Source organism: Oreochromis niloticus, linkage group LG20 (assembly GCF_001858045.2).
Source record: "Oreochromis niloticus isolate F11D_XX linkage group LG20, O_niloticus_UMD_NMBU, whole genome shotgun sequence".
NCBI classification, from domain to species: Eukaryota; Metazoa; Chordata; class Actinopteri; order Cichliformes; family Cichlidae; genus Oreochromis; species Oreochromis niloticus.
The window spans coordinates 10,579,359-10,603,863 of NC_031984.2; the positions used below are offsets into that span (position 1 = coordinate 10,579,359).

The following is a 24,505-nucleotide window of genomic DNA, read 5'->3' on the forward strand; positions in this document are numbered from 1 at the left end:
ATTTAAGCAACGTTAACAAATAAACCTTAACTAAATATTCATGAAAATTTTTACTTTTTCAATTTATCACATTGAAACCCATTGTTCAATCAAATTGATGCCGTGCCTTTTTTTATTTTGACTGCGTGGACACGGATCTGCCGCAACCTGTAACCTTGGTGAACCTCCAACTTTACCTGTCCTGCTCAACAGAGACCTCAATAGCCGACTGTCCCAAAGTTTTGGCCCGTACTTCACCTTGGCTACAAGGAAGTTGACATGGATATATGCAACGTTTTGTAAAGTCTACCAACACATTTTGTTTTATAAAATACGCACATTCAGAGCACAAGAGAAGTCAGCCACGTTGGCTTTAGCTTCAAATTAAATATTCCTAATGAGGCGACAAAATATGCACACAGATGGGGTTAGGGTGGGGGGTGGCGGGTTAATATTACTCTCGAGTGCCAGTGGGAAATAGTTTGATAACATCCATCATGACCCCAAACAAGGGATTATCATTCCACTGCAGGTCTTTAATATAACACGGGTCATGAAATGGTTATTGCAATTCGAAGGTAGCAGCATCAAAGCTCAAAACAAAGTAGGAAAGGATTTACATAAACACACTGTAATCTCAGAACTAAGAGTAGGGGCAGCATGTACAAACTGCAAAAATAATAATATTTAGGGGAGAGAGAAAAAACTCAGACGAGATTACAGATCACAGATGTTTGCTGTACAAGGTCATTCAGATCCTGGCAGGAATTGTGTCAAATAATAGTAATTTCTGGTCGTATCTGAATATCGCCCTGCTGATGAGGGGCACCACCATAACTTTGTTGATATTAGATGGTTTTACACTATTGGCTTTCCTAGTGGCTTATAAGGAAAAACAGTTCACAATAGAAGAGTTGCAGACTGCCTCCATCTAGTGGCAGTTAAATATAAAACAGTTTAGAGTACAAATACACAGTACCTAAAATGTAGTCATGGTAAAAAGAAAGTACATCCTCCTCCTCGTTCAAGATTTTACATTTCATGTCATAATGAAAAGAATCTGGTCCTTTGTAGGTCTTAAACTTACATGAATACAAGACAAGCAGCCCATCAATTTTGATGGGTTGATCTCTGATGACCTTTCCTTGATTGCCAACAGTTTGAAAAGAATTATAAGACCATGTCAAAACAATTTGAAATCTATCATTCTGAAGTGAAAACGATTTTTTACAAGTGGAAAATATTCAAGACAGTTGGCAATCTTTCCAGGAGTGGATGCCCAACTTCTACATCTCAGACTCAAGTTAGTCTCAGTTAAATGTTGAAGTTCATGACAGTGCAATTAGGAAAAAGATTAAATAAATGTGGCTTGTTTGGAAGGGTTGCAGGGAGAAAGCATCTTCTGTCGAAAAAGAACATGACAGCATTACTTAGATTTGCAAAGTTGCAGCTGAACAAACCACATGACTTCTGGAAGTCCTTTGAACAGATGTGTCCAGAGTGGAGAGGTTTGGTAATAATGCACAGTGCCACAATATGCAAAAAGTAAACACAGCACAAAATCATTTGAACGCAAACACCTCATACCAAATGTGGTGTAGAGGTGTTGATTTGAGCTGGTCTTGATCAGCTTGTTGGCTACAAAACCTGGACACGTTGCAGTCAGTGACTTGAACTCTGCTGTATAACTAATATCTAGAGTTAAATTTGAGGCCATCTGTCCAACAGAAAAATTACCTGAAGTACACCAGCAAATCTACAAGAGAAATAGAAAAGAATGAATGTGTCGCAATGGCCCAGTCAAAGTCCAGACGTCAACCTGACTGAAATGCAGTGGTGGGACCTTAAGAGAGCCGGTCATCAACGAATACCTGCGAACCTCGATGAACTGAAGCAATGGTGCAAAGAAGGGTGGGACAGAATTCCTCCACAGCAACGAAGGAGAATCATAAAGTCATGCGGAAAATGATTACGTCAAGTTATTGCTAGTAAAGGTCATTCCATGACTGAATCATGGGAGTGTATTTAGTTTTTCTCAGGATTGCTTCTGCATATGTCACGTCATCTTTTTCTTTATCTCGTGCTGTATTTACCCAATTTTTATAGACCTGACAAGGACCAGGTGACCTGATATGCAATACCTTGGAATAGATAGTGTACCTTTTACCATGACTGTATACACTTGTAAATGAAGCACTTTAAGATAATTTAGCAGGACACAAAAGTGTACAGAGCAATCCAGAAAACTGATTCTCTTTGTGGTAAAATGGCTTTTATTTCCCTTTGAACTTTTAAATTACAGACTCTTGTAAAGCATATTAAAATGAAAAAAAAAAAAGGAAAAACACCAAAGGGGTTGAAGAAACACTCGCAGTACATATCCTAATGTTAACATAGCATGTTCAAAAAATGGACTGTGCTACTGAGCAGTATAAAATGTCAACAGAAAAATATTGTAGCACCTTAAAAAAATGTGTTACAAATGTAAGGAAAAATACATAACCTGAGCAAGAATCCAAGAGCTGTAGGCAAAACTTGAGGATGACGCTGTAATTTTAAATAATAAAAGTGTGGTTGTTTAGTTAATGGGCTATCTATGGGTCCTAAATTCCAAAACTCTAGAAGAAAAACGGCCAAAGATTGGTGATTAATAAAAATGAAATCAAATTTTTTAGTAAACAGAAACAAAAGATGAAACGGAAGAAGGTGAGGGAACTGGTTACTCTGAATGAGACTTTTAAGGCACTATAAAACACACAGAACACTATTAAATAACAGAAAAGCAAAGGTTTAACCAGCTGAGAAAGTACAAAAAAAGTCCCTCAAGAAGACATTTATAATATTAAATGATTCAAAAAGCACCACCTCTGTGTCAGTTGCTTCTGAAGCCCAAATAACACAGTTACTAGTTACTACAGCAGTCCATTAACAGTAGACAGGTGTATTAGACAAGTTGCATGATGACATCATCCAAAGTCCTCCTAGAAGCAAGTCTGGCCATTTGGCATCTTGATAAGACCATTGGGCACTTATATGGGGAGAATATTTTAAAGGATTATGAAAATGAACTCTTATTTCAGTGATTTAGGGGACACCTGGAAAAAAGAGTGCTTTACGAGTTTGCTGCCCCCAAAATAATGTTTTGAAAAGCTTTTTATCCCCCAGGAGGCTACACTGTTACCAGCGTCTTTGCTGTTATGGAATTATCTCAGAAGCATCGGTTGAGGATTTTTTGAGTGCCAGGTCGCTCTTTCATAATCTCTCTGCATTAATTAAAGTGTTCCCTATTATTGGCATGTTTCCCTTTTTAGTCTGGTTGGAATAAAAGTTTGAGAGGGGAATCCCTCATGGAGTAGACATACAGACAGATGCCAGCACCCCTCACTAAGGCTATGTCATCTTCTTCTCTGGCTTCATTCTTTAAGATACATTTCATCTGTTCAGGCCATGCAGCAGCATTTATTAAACTGTGACTTGCTCATTTTACTGTCCATCCTCCTCTCTGACCCGCTCCTCTGTTAACCTTTGCCCAAATGACTGCTTTTGGTTCTTCTGTTCTTGACAGAAGTATTTCTGTCTGAGAACATTTAAACTCTGTCATCTGTTAAAAAAGAAACAAAAACAGTCAAGACATGAGAGAAAATTGCACATATCAAATAAAGCCAAGAACGCGTTTTGAATGCATTAATAAAAACTGTGTTTTTCTCACCAGTTGGAGCTGCTGAGTGCTGTCTGTTACTTTTGACTTGGAGGAAGATTGTGTAGGTGTCGTATGCAAATATCAGCCCGGCGATTAACCCAAACACCTAAGAAGCAAGAAATGACAATCAGAATCACAACTAACACAAATACAATCTAAATAAATTATCAGTATTTTGTTAAAGTTAAGTGCCAGAAGACTTTGTGCTCTTCATACCATTAGACATTTTGGTTCAGACTCATGAAGAAGCCAATGTGGGGACAGGCTTGTGCCTCATATACAGCTGCACAGCACATGTTTGGGACTAAACACGTGATTAATACAAAAGACTACGTGTAGACATAGCATACCACGAGGATGGTTGTGGTGGGGAAATGAGATATGAAATTTATATTTAACATACAGAAAATCTACTGTCAGTAGGAGCATATCAAGCCCACTTAGTTCATTTTTAAAAAAGTAAACTGATAAATAGTAAACAAAATCTTTCAAAAACCGACACAATAATATTTAATGTCCTCTGATTCAGTGTAAAAGGAAACAGAGATTGTGATGCAGTTACAGGCTCACTCTTACCATTTTGTTCATGCATTATTTTCAGTTTTCCAGTAAGAAATTAACTGTATTAACACTTCCACATACTATAAGCTGCACTGCCCTTTCCATCTCATCAAAGTGTTTACTGAGATCATCCATATAGCCTGATATCTCTATAACCAAAAAGAATTGCCACCTGCTGGTCATTACAAAGAATGCAGGTTTGAGACACTTCTGCTTTGGCTTCACTTTTCCGCCCCACAAGCTGTGTCCATCTTTTATATAAGTGAGTGATCAACTTCTCTCACTCAAAGGGACTCGTCAAAACTGCTCAGTGTTCATCTAAGGATTTGTGACTCTGCACTGACTGTTTTCAGTGAGAGCAGCAGTATGTTCAGCCAGACCTCATGACCAAAGTAATACAGTGACAGTTGTCAGTACATCCAGTAGTATATGGCAAAAAACTACATTAACTCCCATCTTTTTAAAGGTTTATCAAACTCAGGGTCCCTGGTCCCTATCATGCTTGTGACATATGATATAAGCATGACATCATACTGGACAGGACACCACATATCTGCAACTTGCATGCAAAGTTTTTAAAGGTTACAGGTGTATCCTGCTCAAAGGCAAAAGCTAATGATAAAGCAACTTTAAAAAAAAAATATATATTTTTTTTTTTGCTTAAAAAACCCCCCAAAAGACTTTGTTCCATTTTGTAAAAATATGTTTCTCTACTGTGTGTAAACAGTTATGACACCACAGAGTCTGACATCAAATTAGTTTTTGAACCCAGTCTAGCTACTGGTGTACTCTGTTCATTGCGAAGCCTTTTAATAACGCCGTTACATTGTTAATATAATTAGTGGCTGTAGGGTCCAATTTTGTGTGCAGCTACACCTTTCCTCCTCTGACTCCCAATGCACTGTAATGCTGCTCGTTCGCTGTTTCAGACTGATTTCCAGTCATCACTGTGTCCTGTTTTTGACAAGAATAAACTATCATTCAAACTAAATGACATGTGGATTCAGTGTTACATCGGGATTTTTTTTTGTCTTAGAAAGGAAGGAAGTATTGCAGTATCAACATTACTCAATGTTGAGTGCCTGCTTTTTCAGAAAGTCTGGGTGTTTCAAATTGAACACAGAAAGTAACCAAAAAAAACCACCAGACATTCAGTTTTCACATGTATAACTGGCAGCAAGGGTAGCAGGGGTAACAGCCATCCGTTGTCAAAATAAACAGAGAAATAAGTATGAGTAGATTCAGTATAAAGCTAAGAACTCAGGCTGAGTCATTCTGGCTTAACTAACCGCGCCTGCGATACGAGCTCCATCCCCAGATCCTCCAATGAAATTGATCAGAGAGGTGATGATGTAGAGGACAGCACCAATCCCAGCACGGAACAGATCCTGCACAAAAGAGGGAAGCAAAAGACGAAGCATTATGCAATTTAGCACAGAAATGTGTCAGAGGGTGTGCATGCAGTTATGTGTATGCAGACTCACAGTCCAGACCCAGTTGATCACTAGGATCTGCTTGTCCAGGTCCATCATGAAGATGCCGAAGAAGATCATGGAGAAGATCATCTCACATATGGCCAATGCAGAGTAGCCTCCATACACGGAAGCAGCATAGCAGATGATTATGATAAAACTGACAAGCTAAGACAGAGATGACAGAAAAGAAGAGATAAGACTTGATATCAGGGTAAATTTCACAGGAAACTAAACCACACTGACTACATTCCTCTACCCTGTTAGAATTTCCAGGTATAAAAATCTGCTGCAATTTCTCTGAGATAGGACTGTGCATTTTTGTAGCGTCACACAGCAACAGAAAGTAATCTGTGTCTATAGAGCCGTCACGTCCAGCTGGACAGTAAATGACTCCAACAAAGCCATCATTATTCTGTTTACAGCAGCCACTTGACTACTTCCAAGTCAACATTCATATGACAACAGCTATTCATGCTAACAAATTATTTTCTAGACAAAATACTGTTAGAGTGAGACAACTGAACAGAGTATAATGCACAGTGTCTGCCTATCACACGCTGCTTTCATCTTAGACTTACAGCCAGTGATTGTTTCATCATATTTTTCCATATGAGGGAAAAAAAAGTCAGCATGCATTCTTCTCGCTCCAATGAAATGCGGCCAGTGTGGAGAAACCATAAACTCAGGCAGCCTACAGCTCACTATCAGTCTGTTTTTCAATATCACTATTGTTGCCGCTGTCAAACTGTGTGGGTAGATGCTTTCACACAAAGTTATATGACAGCCGTGAAGGAGAGCAAACTTCAAAGGTTCAAAAGTATAACAACTATATTTGCTAAAACACACTAACTGGCATTCATTTTATTTGATTTGTGACAACATTCAGTGAATCCTTTTCCTGCACATTTGTGTTTAAACCTCACAGCAGGGTTTGAGTCACTTACACACGTGCCAACAAACAAGACTGCATATATAGGACAAGCGGAAATTACATTAAAACATTAAATTCATGGTGCATAGGAGTGAAAAATGATATTCCTTCTTTTAACTAATGAATTTACTAATTAATCACTGCAGGTCTTAAACACGTAAGCATCTTAACACTTAAAAAAATATATATACTTACTTTTTTACCCTAAATCTTATATTAGGTATGATTCTTTTTTGAACCAGAGCCTTTTAAAGAAAGCACATCACATCATAATCTATGGTTACATTCATCATAGTTCAAACAACCTATTCTTGTAATACTTATTAAATAAAATCACACTCTTAACTCTGACATGCATCTAAAAAAGGCAGTTGCACTCTGCAATGTTTTATTCTCAGACACAGACAACTCAGGAGACAGTGTCAAATCACAGCAGTCTATATGATCCACGCATGATTTAACTGACTTGACACCAGCCCCTACATCTGTCACTACAGCCTCCCCTCCCCACACACGAACAGCCAGCCAGCAACTCAGATGCATCAGTAGTTCGTGTGTTCCTGAGACTGGCACAGGCTGCCTCTGTAGTGCAGTCAGGAGGCTGAGGCCAAGGCCCTACACAAAAGAAGCTCTATTCGGGCTCGAGGCGGCTGCTCTGAGAGCAGTGGCTACTGAGGAGGCCGTCGCACAGAGAAACACCCACTACACAAGAGTCCCTCTGAACAAGAAAGTCCCTGAGTTGTTGACACCTTTATGTTTTGCACACAGCAGTCGATCTGTTTGCACCGGGCAGCTTTAAAAGATCCCAGGCAGGATCTTTTCAAATCAGAATAATAAGCTGCTCTCGTTGAAGTGACTGGAGGGAAACTGTTGTGAACGGCTGGCTATTTATAGTCAGCAGCAACATGAGGGCAAAGACGTAGTACACAGTGCAGAGCCATTCCAAACAGCAACAGTTGCTAGGGAAGTCACTTAGGTTTTCAGCTCGCTAAAGTGGATAGCATGTGTGCAGAGAGCAAGAAGGGAAAGTCCTGTCTTATTTCATCACTCTTCTTACTTAAAACTACTCATTTGTATCCATTATACACGTTGCATTCCCCACCCACCCCAAAAAAACCTGAATCACTAAAAACGGATTTCCACTCTTCAGTCACTGGAACTAGTTCACATTCTTAATATTATAGACAAGGCCATTAATTAGCTCATCACAACTCATTGCCACAGGCTTAACTGTACCATGTGAAACATGCGTTACATGGGTGTGACTGTGACCTGCGAGTTGCTCTGCAACTACAAACATGTTCATGCATGGTCATGCTGCTCACAGGCAGAATTTTAAAAAAATAGGTCAAAACCTAATTTGGTGATGCACTGAAACCTTGAGGCTAAAATACTGTGCGTGAAGTCAGGAAGTTTATTCCTTCAAATTTTTGGTTTAACAACTGGCATGCTTCTGCATCCCTGCCTGCTGGGATGAAATACCCCTTTTCCTATTAAACTGGAAACACCCATAATAAGCAGTAATCACATTCGCCTTCCTGTTTGCTCCCACAGTCATTCTCCCTACACTCCAAAGCATTTCAGATATCCACCATCAGATGACTTCCGTCTGAGTTTATCATTTTCCAGTAAAGTAATGAGTAGGAGAGGAAACAAACTATGAAGGGTGTTCAGTGAAGCATAAAGCAAACCTGTCCTTGAATGGCAGACCAGAGATGTGTGTGTTAAACATTTCACGCATTCTTTGTTCCCAGGGTAAAACTTCACACCAGCTTGGAATTTCCATTACCTGGCAAAGCGGATTTTTTTTTGGGGGGGGGGTTTACAGCGGGCAGACGACTGACCACCAACATTTGAGGGGCTGCTTTATAATGAGCTTGTTGAGCTATGAGAGCAAAAAGTTTGATCGGCGAAAAAAAGCGCATTCTCCGTTTTACTCAGTGGGAACGCATTAATACGTTTTGTTTTGGATATTAATGCCGACCAGTTTTATTTGTTTTTCCTTTTGTCTTTGCAATTTACTACGTTCAATTTATCCTTTATCGGGTGGATAAATGGTATTAAATATTTGGGATCTATGTTAACAGTGAACCTATTAAAGCAGAAACACACAGGAAATATCTGGCAATTTGTACAGTTTAATGTTTGGTTGTTTTACACAAGTCATTTCCCTCGAGCCATGTAGGGTGATGTGATAAAACTTCGACGCATGAGCTTAATGTGAAGCTGACAAACACTTTAAAAGGTATTCAGTGTCTGCCTGAAGGAAACATAAATCAACTACAAGTAAAAGTCCTATATTCCAAAGCTTCTGTAATCATATTACTCAATCCGTACTGTTATCTTATTAGTATGCATATGGAAGTTATTATCCGTCTCCAAGTGGTGCTGATTGTTTTGCATTCTCATACATTGTGTTATATTTCACCAGCTGACTAGATTCTATAACAAAAATCTTAGTTTGTAAATTGCAACACATAGAAAAAAAGCAGTGGAAGTGCAATGACATTAAGTACAGTACTTAAGTAAATTTACTTAGAGGATCATCCACTGACAATACAGAACTTATGCAAAGCATTTAAGCTTAAAGTGACTCATGTGTTAAGAGATCACACCGCTGTGAAATGCAAACAAAGGCGTTCATGTGAAAATAGTGGTCAAGGACAGTAAAGTACAACAGTATTCCCAGACAAGAAGTCATTTCACTTTGCCACTACGACAGTTTATTATTAGGATCTGTAGGTTGTTTGCATTTATACTTCTATTCCTGCCTTTGCGGGGTGCATGCAGTCCTGTTAACCAGAGCCAGATGTGCAAACCTATAATGTGAGATGGAAAATCCTTTTATGAGCCTTTATACTACCAATAATGTGATATACTTTACATTTTGCTACTCTGGCTACAGACAATATCCAGCCTGTAAGTGAGCACGTGAGACGGTGGGCTGAGGTAACCTATGTGACCTTTAATGATCAGCATTTCAGCTCCTTGGTGCCAAAAGCAAAAACAGTGGAGCAGCAGTGACAGGTGGAATCCCTGAACCTCTGAGAAAGCACATACTTTTCATTCCTTATGCAGACTAGAGTGAGAAATGTGAATAACAGAATAGAAGAAAACCGAGCAAAGGGAAAATGACACATTAGTGATTAGAAAAATCAATAAATACAGAACATAAATCCACTTAGCCATCTATAAATTATTGATTAGTTACAAGTAAGCTTTACACGCAGCATATTAAAGCCATATCTGTGAGCCGTTAACCGTGGATCATCACAGCAGAGCTGCACACAAATATCACAGTGAGAACAAACTTACTATTTCTGCTGCCAAGATGAACCCTTTCTGGGTCTTCACGTAGCTTTTCAGCCTCTCCACGCAGCTGGGAGAGCCGGACGCAGTTGTATCGGCCATTCTGTACTTTACCAAAGTTCACTAAACAGACAGTGTGCTGCGTGTATTCGGCCCCTAACTACGAGCAGATTAAACAAATGTTCTTTCTTTCTTTAGTGGAGGAAAGTTTAGAGAGTGCTGCCCTGGTGCGGTTTATCGTTGCTCTTCCTTAAACTGGCGAGTCGTTATTTTCCCCTCAGGCGGATGAATCACCTTCTCCGAGCAGAGGTCTAGATGAAATGCGGTGATCGGACAGAAGCTCTGCGGAAACTCTAAAAGAGGGAGGGACAAGGAACCAGCGGCGGAGTTCACTGCCGGGCGTTGGCTCGCTACCGCTTTCCTCAAGGGGAGCTGTTTCTCTGCAATTACCCGAAGTTATTTTAATGTTTTGTTATGTCATTTTAGGTTGTTAAAATTTGCAAATAAACAACTAGATTGTTGTGATGGTGTTTGTGCTTTATTAATATTTGCACAGAGCGCTCAAATCCTTAAAACCTATATGTAGGACGAAGAGAATGGGTTGCTAGAGAGCAAAAGAAACCATGCAAGTTACAAGTTTACTTACAAATACATTGCTTTATTACATACTTTCCCCGTCTCCCTTAAAAAGTGAAAACAAGAAGGCTGACAGGAAGCTAAACAAAAGACTAGAGCTTCAGACCAGCGGCAGCTTTTTTCTTTTCATTGTTTTCCTTGCAACACATTCGCTGACTTTGCGCACACGCAGAGCAAAAAAAGAAAAAAAAAGTGCGACATGCCAGCTTGCACTTGAACAGGGGCGTTTCCAGGTTTTTTTCTAATGGGGTGGCAAATGGCATGCAGCGACGAGGAGCACGAGGCATGAGGAGTGCAGGGTGTTTGATCAGAAATAAACCCAATGTAGAAAACAACACTTTCAGCCTTGTGTGGAGTCTTGATGCAGATGGTATTATGAGAAATGGGAAAACTTGTTTTGTGGTTAGTAGTAGGGGTGGGTTTTGATTATCGATTTATCGATTAAATTTGATTCTAGCTTGGATAACGTGATATTGATTCATTAAAATCCTGAATCGATTTTTTATATAAATTTATTTTGCCCGAAATACCAGAATGTCAGGTTAAACCTCATAAAATTTCAACAACCACCAAACAGCTAAAACAGTAAATGAGAGCAAGAACACGGATTCTGCACAAAGACATAAAAACCAAGCGCGGACCCGCCGACGGATCAGAATCAGTGAGATTTCGCCCGACGGCAGGGACACGGTCGGGACTGAAAGCCGACAGCTCGCTGATTCTGATGTTTCGGCGAGTCCCTGCTTTGTGTTTACGCCTTTTTTGCGCTAGATTCTGAGCTGCAGGTTTTATCTCTCGCCAAACAATATTGACCGAACCACATAGCTGGACTGGCCATCGGGCATACCGGGCATTTGCCCGGTGGGCCGCTCGTGATTTTTCGTTTTTATGGGCCGATGGGGTTTTATTTCTTTTATTTTTTTCAACGGTATAAATGAATAGTGGTGTATTGGCCAGTTGGTCATGATCGACTCTGGGCTGGACCAATTACAGCCGAGGAGGTCGAACTTTAAAGTTGAGGTGAAAAGCAACGCGATTTGTCCCGATCAGCTGATCAATGATCAATGATCAGCTGATCGGCTTTTCTCTCTGCGTCAGAAAGAGCAAACCAGCGGAGGTCGCGTTAAACAACAGAAGCACCTTTAAACTTGATGAGCTGTTGTTAGAATTTATTTAATATTAATTTCTAGTATCAGCTGATGTATGCTGGAGGGATGAAGGGTTGAAGGGAAGTTATGAACTGTTTCTGAGAGACAAATAACACCAGGATCCTTTTCTAAGTAGCTGACAGCTGGTAACTGTGCAGGGGCGGATCTAGCAAAGTTTTGTCAGGGGGGGCAGGTAGGGCATTAACAGGGAAAGGGGGGAACAAAAAATACGTTTCTTTCTTATTCTCATTTAAAATTTCTAGCTTTTAACAAATAATTATCTGAATCATACAACCAAAGTTTTCATCTGATGTCAAATGTATAGAAATCCATTATTGTACATAGTAATTTTTTTCAGGGTCCCAACATAATTTCTTCAGAAGTAAGTGCTGTATATGATGCCAGTATTTTCCCACATTTTCTAGATACTGTACCAGTACTGTGTAGAATGCCATCAAAATTAAGTTTTGATGGTAAGTTTTGAGTGAGGAAGTTTTATTCTTTCTCACCTTTCTTTCTGTCTCCTTTCACTTTTTAAAGGTTGCCATGTTAGAAAAAATATTTTGCCCTGCCATGCTGTTTATTGATGTGGTAAATAAATAGTTTATGAAAATATCACTAAATCTGTCATTTATTATTTTTAATATTCAGTAATGGTCATGTCTCACCTCTAGTCTTCTCTGTCTTAATTTCAGGTTTCCTCCATGTGTAGTAGAAAGCTCAGGAGGTTAACTTGACCAAGCAGTCTTTGGGTTTCGGCTAAGTACTGTTTAGAATACCAGAATAGGGAGGATGGTGTAGGTTTAAGTTAAGTTCTAGATTGATACATATATACCAACAAGACAGTGTACATCACTGTCACAACAACGTTTGTTTTCATTCAAAGGCTTTATGGTTTTTACCATAATACTTGGTGGGCCGGTCTTTAGTCAAAATGCCCGGGCCGATTTTTTGTCCCAGTCCAGCCCTGCCGAACCAGCAGCAAAAGAAGATCCAAACTACGCTTCACATAAACATTGTCATGAAATACCTCTGACTTTTGCTGTTTTGCTTCCACCACGATAAAATCACACTTCATGGACAGCTCTCTCTCTCTCTCTCTCTCTCTCTCTCTTATACTTCAAGAAAAGTTTCCCGACTAAAAATCTGTTTTCTGCATTATTCGCTTGCTTGTTACGCACAAGTCTACCGTTTATTACAGCGCTGTCGGCCGCTGTCTTTTCCTTTTACTTCCGAAAATAAAACCTAATTTCTGCTGTTAAATAGGCTTCTGAACAAATTTAACCTTTTTAAAATTATGCAAAATTGGAAAACGCTTAGCTGTGTCTCTAATAAAAGCTCTGTAACTTTGCTCTGATTCACTTCAGCAGCATCAGGTAATGTTCATATGTTGATTAATGGCTTTCTTTCGTTTTTGATCTACTGCAGAATATTTTTATAAAATCCCAGGGCCGGAAAATCTCCTTCATGTTTTTCTGTGTTTTATTCTCAGTTACTTTGACACAAAGGCATCTGCTGTGATGCTTACACCTTTGATAAAGTCTCGCAAGTGTCACCTTTCTTTTAATAGATATAGAAATATGGAAATGTACTGATGCATGATCTGAATTATAATATTTCTGACTGTCTGAGGCAAAATTTCCCTGATTCAAATCGAATCGAATCGTGGATCGAATCGACAAGGGCCAGGTGTTCTGATATGCAATACCTTGGAATAGATAGTGTACCTTTTACCATGACTGTATACACTTGTAAATGAAGCACTTTAAGATAATTTAGAAGGACACATGAGTGTACAGAGCAATCCAGAAAACTGATTCTCTTTGTGGTAAAATGGCTTTTGTTTCCCTTTGAACTTTTGAATTACAAACTCTTGTAAAGCATATTAAAATGAAAAAAAAAAGGAAAAACACTAAAGGGGTTGAAGAAACACTCGCAGTACATATCCTAATGTTAACATAGCATGTTCAAAAAATGGACTGTGCTACTGAGCAGTATAAAATGTCAACAGAAAAATATTGTAGCACCTTAAAAATGTGTTATAAATGTAAGAAAAATACATAACCTGAGCAAGAATCCAAGAGCTGTAGACAAAACTTGAGGACGATGATGTAATTTTAAATAATAAAAGTGTGGTTGTTTAGTTAATGGGCTATCTATGGGTCCTAAATTCCAAAACTCTAGAAGAAAAACGGCCAAAGATTGCTGATTAATAAAAATGAAATCAAATGTTTTAGTACTTAGAAACAAAAGATGAAACGGAAGAAGGTGAGGGAACTGGTTACTCTGAATGAGACTTTTAAGGCACTGTAAAACACACAGAACACTATTAAATAACAGAAAAGCAAAGGTTTAACCAGCTGAGAAAGTACAAAAAAAAGTCCCCCAAGAAGACATTTATAATATTAAATGATTCAAAAAGCACCACCTCTGTGTCAGTTGCTTCTGACACCCAAATAACACAGTTACTATTTACTACAGCAGTCCATTCACAGTAGACAGGTGTATTAGACAAGTTGCATGATGACATCATCCAAAGTCCTCCTAGAAGCAAGTCTGGCCATTTGGCATCTTGATAAGACCATTGGGCACTTATATGGGGAGAATATTTTAAAGGATTATGAAAATGAACTCTTATTTCAGTGATTTAGTTGACACTTGGAAAAAAAGAGTGCTTTACGAGTTTGCTGCCCCCAAAATAATGTTTTAAAAAGCTTTTTATCACCCAGGAGGTTATACTTTACCAGCGTCTTTGCTGTTATGGAATTATCTCAGAAGCATCGGTTGAGGATTCTTTGAGTGCCAGGTCGCTCTTTCATAATCTCTCTGCATTAATTAAAGTGTTCCCTATTATTGGCATGTTTCCCTTTTTGGTCTGGTTGGAATAAAAGTTTGAGAGGGGAATCCCTCATGGAGTAGACATACAGACAGATGCCAGCACCCCTCACTAAGGCTATGTCATCTTCTTCTCTGGCTTCATTCTTTAAGATACATTTCATCTGTTCAGGCCATGCAGCAGCATTTATTAAACTGTGACTTGCTCATTTTACTGTCCATCCTCCTCTCTGACCCGCTCCTCTGTTAACCTTTGCCCAAATGACTGCTTTTGGTTCTTCTGTGTTCTTGACAGAAGTATTTCTGTCTGAGAACATTTAAACTTTGCCATCTGTTAAAAACAAAAACAGTCAAGACATTAGAGAAAATTGCACATATCAAATAAAGCCAAGAACGCGTTTTGAATGCATTAATAAAAACTGTGTTTTTCTCACCAGTTGGAGCTGCTGGGTGCTGTCTGGTACTTTGGATTTGGAGGTAGATTGTGTAGGTGTCGTATGCAAATATCAGCCCAGCGAACAACCCTAACACCTAAGAATCCAAGAAATGACAATCAGAATCACAACTAACACAAATATAATCTAAATAAATTATCAGTATTTTGTTAAAGTTAAGTGCCAGAAGACTTTGTGCTCTTCACACTATTAGACACTTTGGTTCATGAAGAAGCCAATGTGGGGACAGGCTTGTGCCTGATATACAGCTGCACAGCACATGTTTGGGACTAAACACGTGATTAATACAAAAGACTACGTGTAGACATAGCATACCACGAGGATGGTTGTGGTGGGGAAATGAGATATGAAATTTATATTTAACATACAGAAAATCTACTGTCAGTAGGAGCATATCAAGCCCACTTAGTTCATTTTTAAAAAAGTAAACTGATAAATAGTAAACAAAATCTTTCAAAAACCGACACAATAATATGTATTGTCCTCTGATTCAGTGTAAAAGGAAACGGAGATTGTGATGCAGTTACAGGCTCACTCTTACCATTTTGTTCATGCATTATTTTCAGTTTTCCAGTAAGAAATTAACTGTATTAACACTTCCACATACTATAAGCTGCACTGCCCTTTCCATCTCATCAAAGTGTTTACTGAGATCATCCATATAGCCTGATATCTCTATAACCAAAAAGAATTGCCACCTGCTGGTCACTACAAAGAATGCAGGTTTGAGACACTTCTGCTTTGGCTTCACTTTTCCGCCCCACAAGCTGTGTCCATCTTTTATATAAGTGAATGATCAACTTCTCTCACTCAAAGGGACTCGTCAAAACTGCTCATTGTTCATCTGAGGATTTGTGACTCTGCACTGACTGTTTTCAGTGAGAGCAGCAGTATGTTCAGCCAGACCTCATGACCAAAGTAATACAGTGACAGTTGTCAGTACATCCAGTAGTATATGGCAAAAAACTACATTAACTCCCATCTTTTTAAAGGTTTATCAAATTCAGGGTCCCTGGTCCCTATCATGCTTGTGACATATGATATAAGCATGACATCATACTGGACAGGACACCACATATCTGCAACTTGCATGCAAAGTTTTTAAAAGTTACAGGTGTATCCTGCTCAAAGGCAAAAGCTAATGATAAAGCACATTTAAAATGGGGTTGTTGGGGTTTTTTTTTACATTTTTGTAAAAATATGTTTCTCTACTGTGTGTAAACAGTTATGGCACCACAGATTCTGATATCAAATGAGTTTTTGAACCCAGACTGGCAACTGGTGTACTCTGTTCTCTGTTCATTGCAAAGGCTTTTAATAACACCGTTACATTGTTAATAAAATTAGTGGTTGCAGGCACCAATTTTGTGTGCAGCTACGCCTTTCCTCCTCTGACTCCCAATGCACTGTAATTAGGGCTGCTCAATTAATCGAATTTTAATCTCGATTACGATCTGGGTTTTCAACGATCATTAAAAATGACTGAGCCGATTATTAGCACCTCCCTCGTGCTTTAGTCTCGCGCTGCTCCGTGTGGCAAATCGAGCGCACCTCTCTGCGTTTTGAACACGCGTCACAACAATTAAGAGGACCCGAGGGAAGCTCGGAAAGCTAAGCAGAAGTTATTTGGAGAGGAGAGGATAGTGTCTGCTGAAGAAAGAATGCCGTTGGTTGAAAAGAGAGGTAAAACGACTTCAGTGGTGTGGAAACCAATGTCCCCTCTAAGCTGCGCACGTGCGCAATTGCGCACTGCTGGCACGGTCTCTGCGCACAGAAAATCTGCGTTGCGCACAAAAAAAATCTAACCTGAATTGAAATTAAAATTAAAACTTTAACAATTCTGTTTTGCAGTGTTAGTCAGTAAGTGACTGGCTGCTCCTGTATGGAATTAGAACGATGCCACCTTATCCTATAGTCCAGCCAATAATGCGATTCACATTCGTATATACGCAGCCAATCAACGTCGCTGACAGGCTATGACAGCGTCCTTATGTGCCGACACCGGTGTTTTAGCTAGCAAAGCGGCGTGGCTGATGTGCAGTGAAGCCACATTAATGACAACGTGTACAACCATTGGAGATGTGAGCAGGACAGACAGAACAATTGACGGAAAAAGTGTGGACTTTATACCAGTTTTTAAATTGTGTTGATAGGCCACGTAAAACCAGAGTTATGATAAAAATATATGCAATGTTTGGTTTTCTTCCTGAATACTATCGTTGTTTATATTTACTGCGGGAAAAAACGGTAAAAACGGCGTTTTATAAGGAAAACGCTCGAAAGCACTCTCCGCCTGTGAGCAAAAACAAAACCAAAAAACCCCCCACCCTTTCCTATTGGTCGAAAAAAGTACCGTGTCGACCAATCAAAAAATGATATGGCAACGTGGCATCTAGTTGATAAGAGACGGGGGGAAGTTTTAGGAGTGACGGCGGTGTTCTGAGATGTGAGAGATTTGAGACGTTTAGCGCAAATCTTGTGTAGTTAGTGTGTAGTTAGTGTGTGGTGTAGTCAATAGTTTTGTTGTGTGTGTCAGAACAATGAGGCGACTGCTGAATGTTACAGGTGTTACAGGAGTGATACATCTCCTGTTGTCAGGCCTGCAGGTATCAGGCTGTTGTTCTCCTTTATCTCATAGTGGTAAAGAAATTATTTTTGGGAGTGGCACAAATAATTTGTGTGGCATCAGATTTGATGCAGAACAGCTGATTGTTCTGTAAATAGTTTGAAATGTTTATTTAAAAAAACGCCTTGGCTGCATTAAAAAAAAATAAATAGCTGCAAAAAACTTTGTTTGCCAAACTGAGTTACTTTTTTGAAGTAGTAACTATATAATTAATTGCCCAATATTGGTCATTAAATACTGTATTTGGCAGACAGAGAGTTACAGGACTCTCCCAGACCACAGACTTATACTCATTATACAAGTCAGAGCTTTATGAAAAAAAAGAAAAAAAGAAAGAAAGTTGTGTTTTCAAAATTGGAGTTCAAGTTATTTTTACTTCCAATAGTGTTAACATACTACACAGGTCATGAACAAGATTTTTTACATTTTCATTGTAAGTGGGCTAAAGCAGTTAATTAAAAGTAGTCTAACATAAATGTAAATGCTGTAATTTGATTATTTTAATGAACCATGTAACTTGGATGGATTAGATGCTGGCGTGACCACAGTGCACGCGTCTGATGTCGCTCACAGTGGTCCAAGGGACCGCTCAGGGAGTTTGTGTGTTCGCTCAGACACATGAAATATTTGAGGGAACATTGGTGGAAACATTATGGGTTCGCAGAGTCAGACGCGGATCAAATATTGTGCAGTATTTTGAAGTTCACTAAACATAGATGTTTACATTTTTCATTTATTTTGTATATTGCAAACTTTTGCACTGTAATCAGTATTTGCACACTATTTTATATTATTTTTTGACAATCTTTAAAGCCATTATTCAATACATTGTTATTGTTAAATAAATATCGTCAAATAATCGAGATCTCAATTTCAGCTGGAAAGACACCTAAAGAAAGCTCCAGCCGATCCAGGAGAGAAGGACAACCGCTGCCCAAGCGAAAACCTGTAGTGATCCCATATGTGTCAGGAGTATCGGAACAGTTGAGACGCATTTTTTCTAAACACCGGGTCTCTGTGGCTTTTAAACCCCAAAATACGCTGCGCCAAAAACTGGTCCACCCCAAGGATCGGGTCCCCCGACACAAACAGAGTAACATAGTGTACGCTGTTAAGTGCCAGGAGGATTGCCAGGATTTATACATCGGGGAAACCAAACAACCTCTAGCGAAGCGGATGGCACAACACAGAAGAGCAACCTCATCAGGCCAGGACTCTGCAGTTTATTTACACCTACAGGCCAGTGGACACTCTTTCAAGGATGAGGACGTACACATCCTGGACAGGGAGGAACGCTGGTTTGAGCGCGGAGTCAAGGAGGCCATTTACGTGAAAAGGGAAAGACCATCTCTGAATCGAGGAGGGGGCCTAAGGGTACATCTTTCGCCATCTTACAATGCTGTGATTGCAGCCATTCCCCAACTCTCTGTGAATGGTACTCATGGCCATTGATCAGTGTTCTTTGATCAGTGGGCTTTGGTCAGTGATTGTTGATCAATGGTCATGAGAATTTGCATAATTATGATTAAGGAACTGACCTCCCAGCCCGTTGTTCCTTCAGTGGGCTGGTTTCAGTCATTATGCAAATGTACTGTTTATAAGATTGGGGAAACCTGCAGTCAGCTGAGACTGAAGAAGTCACTTGGATGAGTGATGAAACGTTTCTCCCACAAAACGCTACGTCCAGATGAACAGATTCAACTTTTGGAGATTTACTTTCCTGGATGATTGAGAATGCATCAAGACATTACTCAGTGTTGAGTGCCTGCTTTTTCAGAAAGTCTGGGTGTTTCATATTGAACACAAAAAAAGTGACAAAAAAAGTGACAAAAAACACCAGGCATTCAGTTTTCACATGTATAACTGGCAGCACCGAAACTAGTCAGGGGTAACAGCCATCACTTGTCAAAATAAACAGAGAAATAAATATGAGCGGATTCAGTATGCAGTTAAGAACTCAGGCTGAGTCATTCTGGCTTAACTAACCGCGCCTGCCATACAAGCTCCATCCCTAGATCCTATAGTGAGATTGATCAGAGAGGTGATGATGTAGAAGATGGCACCAACCGCAGCACGGAACAGATCCTGTACAAAGGGAAGCAAAAGATGAAGCATTATGCAATTTAGCACAGAAATGTGTCAGAGGGTGTGCATGCAGTTATGTGTGTGTGGACTCACAGTCCAGACCCAGTTGATCACTAGGATCTGCTTGTCCAGGTCCATCATGAAGATGATGAAGAAGATCGTGGCGAAGGTCATCTTACATATGGGCAACGTAGTAAAGCCTCCACACCAGGAAGAATCATAGCAGATGATGATGATAAAACTGACAAGCTAAGACAGAGATGAGAGAAAATAGAAGGTAAGACTTGATATCAGGGTAAATTTCACAGGAAACTAACACCCACACTGCGTAAATTCCTCTACCCTGTTAGAATTTCCAGGTATAAAAATCACCTGCAATTTCTCTGAGATAGGACTGCACATTTTTGTAGCGTCACACAGCAACAGAAAATAATCTGTCTATAGAGCTGTCACGTCCAGCTGGACAGTAAATGAATCAAATCAAATCAATTTATTTATATAGCACTTTTCACAGGATAAAAACCACAAAGTGCTTCACAGTAATAAAACAGAAATACATAAAATACATTAATAATCAAACATACAGCACAAATCTAATTAAAAGCCAATCTAAATAAATGAGTCTTAAGCTGCTTTTTAAAAGAATAAATACAATCAAGGCAGCGTAATGATGGAGGGAGAGCATTCCACAACCTGGGGGCCACCGCTCTAAAAGATCTATCACCTCTGGTCTTAAAACGAGTTTGTGTACCCTAATGCAGAAAAAGGTTTTGTTGGTAAATGTATATGCCCCGAATTTTGATGATGCTGATTTCGCTAATAGATTGCAGAGTAACATCCCCTTTCTGAATACACATTTGCTTATACTCAGTGGTGATCTGAATTGTGTTTTTGATCCAATCTTGGATCGATCTAGTCCTCATAATTTGACTCCATCATCTATGTCTAAAACATTCTCAGATTTTATGAAACAGAATGATCTTGTTGATCCATGGAGATTTCGCAACCCTTCAATCAAAAATTTTTCGTTTTTCTCCCAGGTCCACCAGTCTTATTCCAGGATTGATTATTTTTTCATCGACAGAACTCTTAATTCATGTGTTAATTCTTCCGACTATTCTGGTATTGTAATATCTGATCACTCTCCTCTGCTATTGGATGTTCAACTTTCTACCTATAAACGTAGTCCTCCACTTTGGAGATTTAACTCTCTCCTTCTGGCGGATAAAGAATGTTGTGAATTTATTTCAAGCTCTATTGAGGAGTTCTTGTCGCAGGACTGTAAGCTGTTGTCTGTGAGGCGTGAGCGCTGTTTGTTTTTAACATAGTTCATGGTGGAGAATAGCTGCTGACATAATGTGGATCCAAAGATCCATAACTGGCCTATCTGGGGTTGAAAGTCTCGATAAATGCACGGCATTTCGGTAGGTATACCGGCTTCCGCGAGTGTGACGCTTATTTTGTTTTATTTTATTTTTGTACTCACTTTTGTTTCACTATTCCTGTCACTCTCTTTGTTCCTCATTGTAATATCACAATGTTATCTTTTATGTGATTCCTGTTTTACTTGACTGTATGTCTAAAATGTGATAAATAAAGTTAGAAAAAAAAAAAAAAAGACAGGGCCCCTGTGCACGAGAAAATGCTAACTTCCTGGTTTGAGACCGGATGTATGGTTGTACATTTCCGGTAGCTTTACTTTGCGGTAGCTTTATCTACTGCGAAGATATACTCCAAAATCATGTCCAAAACACAAAAACGGAAAGATCGCGTTAAGTTACAAAGAGCAGAAGGTGGGAACACTCACCACTGTTGTGTCATAAAAAAAAATCGAATGATCAATTTTGACGCTTAAAGAGTTTAGATCGATCAGTTGTTTACGTCACTCAACACAAGCAGAACTGCATTACAAAATCAGAAGACACATCGTCCACATTCAGAAATGTTCAGCATTCAAACTACAGGTAAACAATAGTCAAAGCCAGATGTTTCCCCCGTTATGTCGATATCAGCTAGTCAAGTACACACCTACACAGCATATTAACAAACCGTGATAAAAAGCCACACAAAAAATGAATGATTGCTGGTAAGGGTTTCTATACATTAGTATTTACGAAGGGTATGTTGTGACTTACCTTCAAAATTACAGTGGTCCCTCACTATAACGCGGTTCACCTTTCACCTCGCTGTTTCGCAGATTTTTTAGTGCAAGTTTGCATTATTTTTTTGATTTTTTTTTTACATCACATTGTGTCCTGACGATCTCCTCCGTGGCGTCTCTCCTGTACAGTACAGAATCGCTGCATCGATCGCTAGCAGTGTGACTCTGAAGGGCAGTACTGTATGTTTGTACGTTTTTCCCCAACAAACACAACAATGTCGACGAAACGTTTTGCATCATCAAAAAATAAAATTGGCTACTTGATTTCACCTATCACTGGTTATTTTTAGAACATAACACCTGCGATAAACGAGGGGCCGCTGTTTGCGAATACTGAGAATTTGAATCCTTTCTCGGTTTTGCTCTGAGGCGCGGGGGAAAAATATCGACAGGTCAGTGAACAGCATCTACATATATATTCCGTAAATGCCCAAGACATCTCGAGAAATGTAAATCACCCCTTGATTCATCCATCTGGTTGACTTGTTTTGGAAAAAGCGGCAGTAACCAAGGAGCGAATATCACACCGGAAACGAAGCACCCTACAGGAGTTTCCCCACCGGAAGTACCATATGCTAAGGCGCACCTATAGACCATATGCTAAGGCGCACATGTCCTGTAGGGCGCTTCGTTTCCGGTGTGATATATGTAGACAGACTAGAGTGAGAAATGTGAATAACAGAATAGAAGAAAACCGAGCAAAGGGAAAATGACACATTAGTGATTAAAAAAATCAATAGATACAGAACATAAATCCACTTAGCCATCTATAAATTATTGATTAGTTACAAGTAAGCTTTACACGCAGCATATTAAAGCCATATCTGTGAGCCGTAAACGTGGATCATCACAGCAGAACTGCACACAAATATCACAGTGAGAACAAACTTACTATTTCTGCTGCCAGGATGAACCCTTTCTGGGTCTTCACGTAGCTTTTCAGCCTCTCCACGCAGCTGGGAGAGCCGGACGCAGTTGTATCGGCCATTCTGTACTTTACCAAAGTTCACTAAACAGACAGTGTGCTGCGTGTATTCGACCCCCAACTACGAGCAGATTAAACAAATGTTCTTCTTTCTTTCTTTAGTGGAGGAAAGTTTAGAGAGTGCTGCCCTGGTGCGGTTTATCGTTGCTCTTCCTTAAACTGGCGAGTTGTTATTTTCCCCTCAGGCGGAATCAACTTCCCCGAGAAGTGGTCTTGATGAAATGCTGTGATTGGACTCCAGCACGACCACAGAAGCTCTGCGGAAACTCTAAAAGCGGGAGGGACAAGGAACCAGCGGCGGGCGTTGGCTTGCTACCGCTTTCCTCAAAGGGAGCTGTTTCACTGCAATTACCCGAAATTATTTTAATGTTTTGTTATGTCATTTTAGGTTGTTAAAATTTGCTTTATACCGTGGCGCTGCTGGGGATTATTTAACTGCAAATAAACAACTAGATTGTTGTGATGGTGCTTGTGCTTTATTAATATTTGCACAGAGCGCTCAAATCCTTAAAAACTATATGTAGGACGAAGAGAATGGGTTGCTAGAGAGCAAAAGAAACCATGCAAGTTACAAGTTTACTTACAAATATATTGCTTTATTACATACTTTCCCCGTCTCCCTTTAAAAGTGAAAACAAGGGGGGGGGCGCTCGTGTACACTGATGGAGTAGGACGCACTCTTCTCAGCTCCGCACTTTTCTTCTTATTTTCCAACACTTAACGTGACACCCTGCCTCTTTACTTAACTGTTCAACAGCCCTTCTGATCTGCATCGACTACGATAAAGACTGGTCGACATGCCGCCTAAAAAAGACGCAACACACTGCCAGAAAGCAGTAGCTGAAAACTCTGCTAGCACCGATGCCATTTTAGCAGCTATCGCTAGCCTAAAAACGTCTATGGAGACCCGCCTTGACACAATTGAGTCTACTCTGTCTAAGCTCCAGGCAGATATCCGGTCATCCGAACAGCGTCTAGATGTTATCGATGAGTCGCTTACTACAATGGACGGCCGTGTTTGCATGCTTGAAGTTACGTGCAAGGAACTAATGGCGGCCACCGACAACCTGCGTGACAAGCTAGGCCAGATGGAGGCGCGCTCGCGTCGGGCCAACATTAGGATTGTTGGAGTGAAGGAAGGTGCTGAGGGCGGTAAGCCTGCGGACTTTGTTTCATCCCTGCTGCTGGATGTGTTGGGGAAAGACAACTTTATTAAGCCGATAAAAGTGGAGAGGGCACACCGCACCCTTAGACCAAAACCAACGGCTGGCCAGCGACCGAGGGCTATCATAGCCAAGTTGCATCATGAGAAAGACGTGTGGCATGTCTTGCGTCTGGCACGCCAACGTGCACCGTTGAGCTGCGATGGAGAGAGTCTGTCCATCTTCCCCGACTACACTGCGGAGGTCCTTGCGCAGCGGATGGCCTTCAATTTGGTCAGGAAAAAGCTTAGCGCTTCCGGAGCGACGTGCAGTCTGCGCTACCCGGCCCAGCTTCGGGTAGTTCACAACAACATCACTAACACGTTCAAGTCTCCTGCTGAAGCTGAACGTTTTGCGGACTCACTGTAATCGTGACCTGGTAATGTACTTGTTCATGTTGTTGATGCGGCTGTGTTG

At 40.0% G+C, this 24,505-nt stretch overlaps 1 protein-coding gene across 3 annotated transcripts; it reads right to left on the reverse strand.

The window, feature by feature from the left end:
• Positions 1-2,234: 2,234 nt before the first annotated feature.
• Positions 2,235-23,098, reverse strand: plp2b (proteolipid protein 2b). 3 transcript variants are annotated; one of them, XM_025901274.1, is made up of 5 exons: positions 22,794-23,069; positions 5,725-5,880; positions 5,530-5,628; positions 3,689-3,785; positions 2,235-3,580 (listed from the first exon to the last, which is right to left on the reverse strand). In XM_025901274.1, exons 1-5 carry the CDS (start codon positions 22,887-22,889, stop codon positions 3,567-3,569), a joined length of 462 nt encoding a protein of 153 aa, XP_025757059.1. In that variant the 5' UTR covers positions 22,890-23,069; the 3' UTR covers positions 2,235-3,566. The 3 variants fall into 3 exon arrangements, with proteins under 3 accessions (XP_025757059.1, XP_019205435.1, XP_019205437.1); XM_019349890.2 differs by lacking the exon at positions 22,794-23,069 and adding an exon at positions 9,962-10,289; XM_019349892.2 differs by lacking the exons at positions 2,235-3,580; positions 3,689-3,785; positions 5,530-5,628; positions 5,725-5,880 and adding exons at positions 13,562-14,905; positions 15,009-15,105; positions 19,642-19,740; positions 19,834-19,989 and having other exon boundaries at positions 22,794-23,098.
• Positions 23,099-24,505: the final 1,407 nt, after the last annotated feature.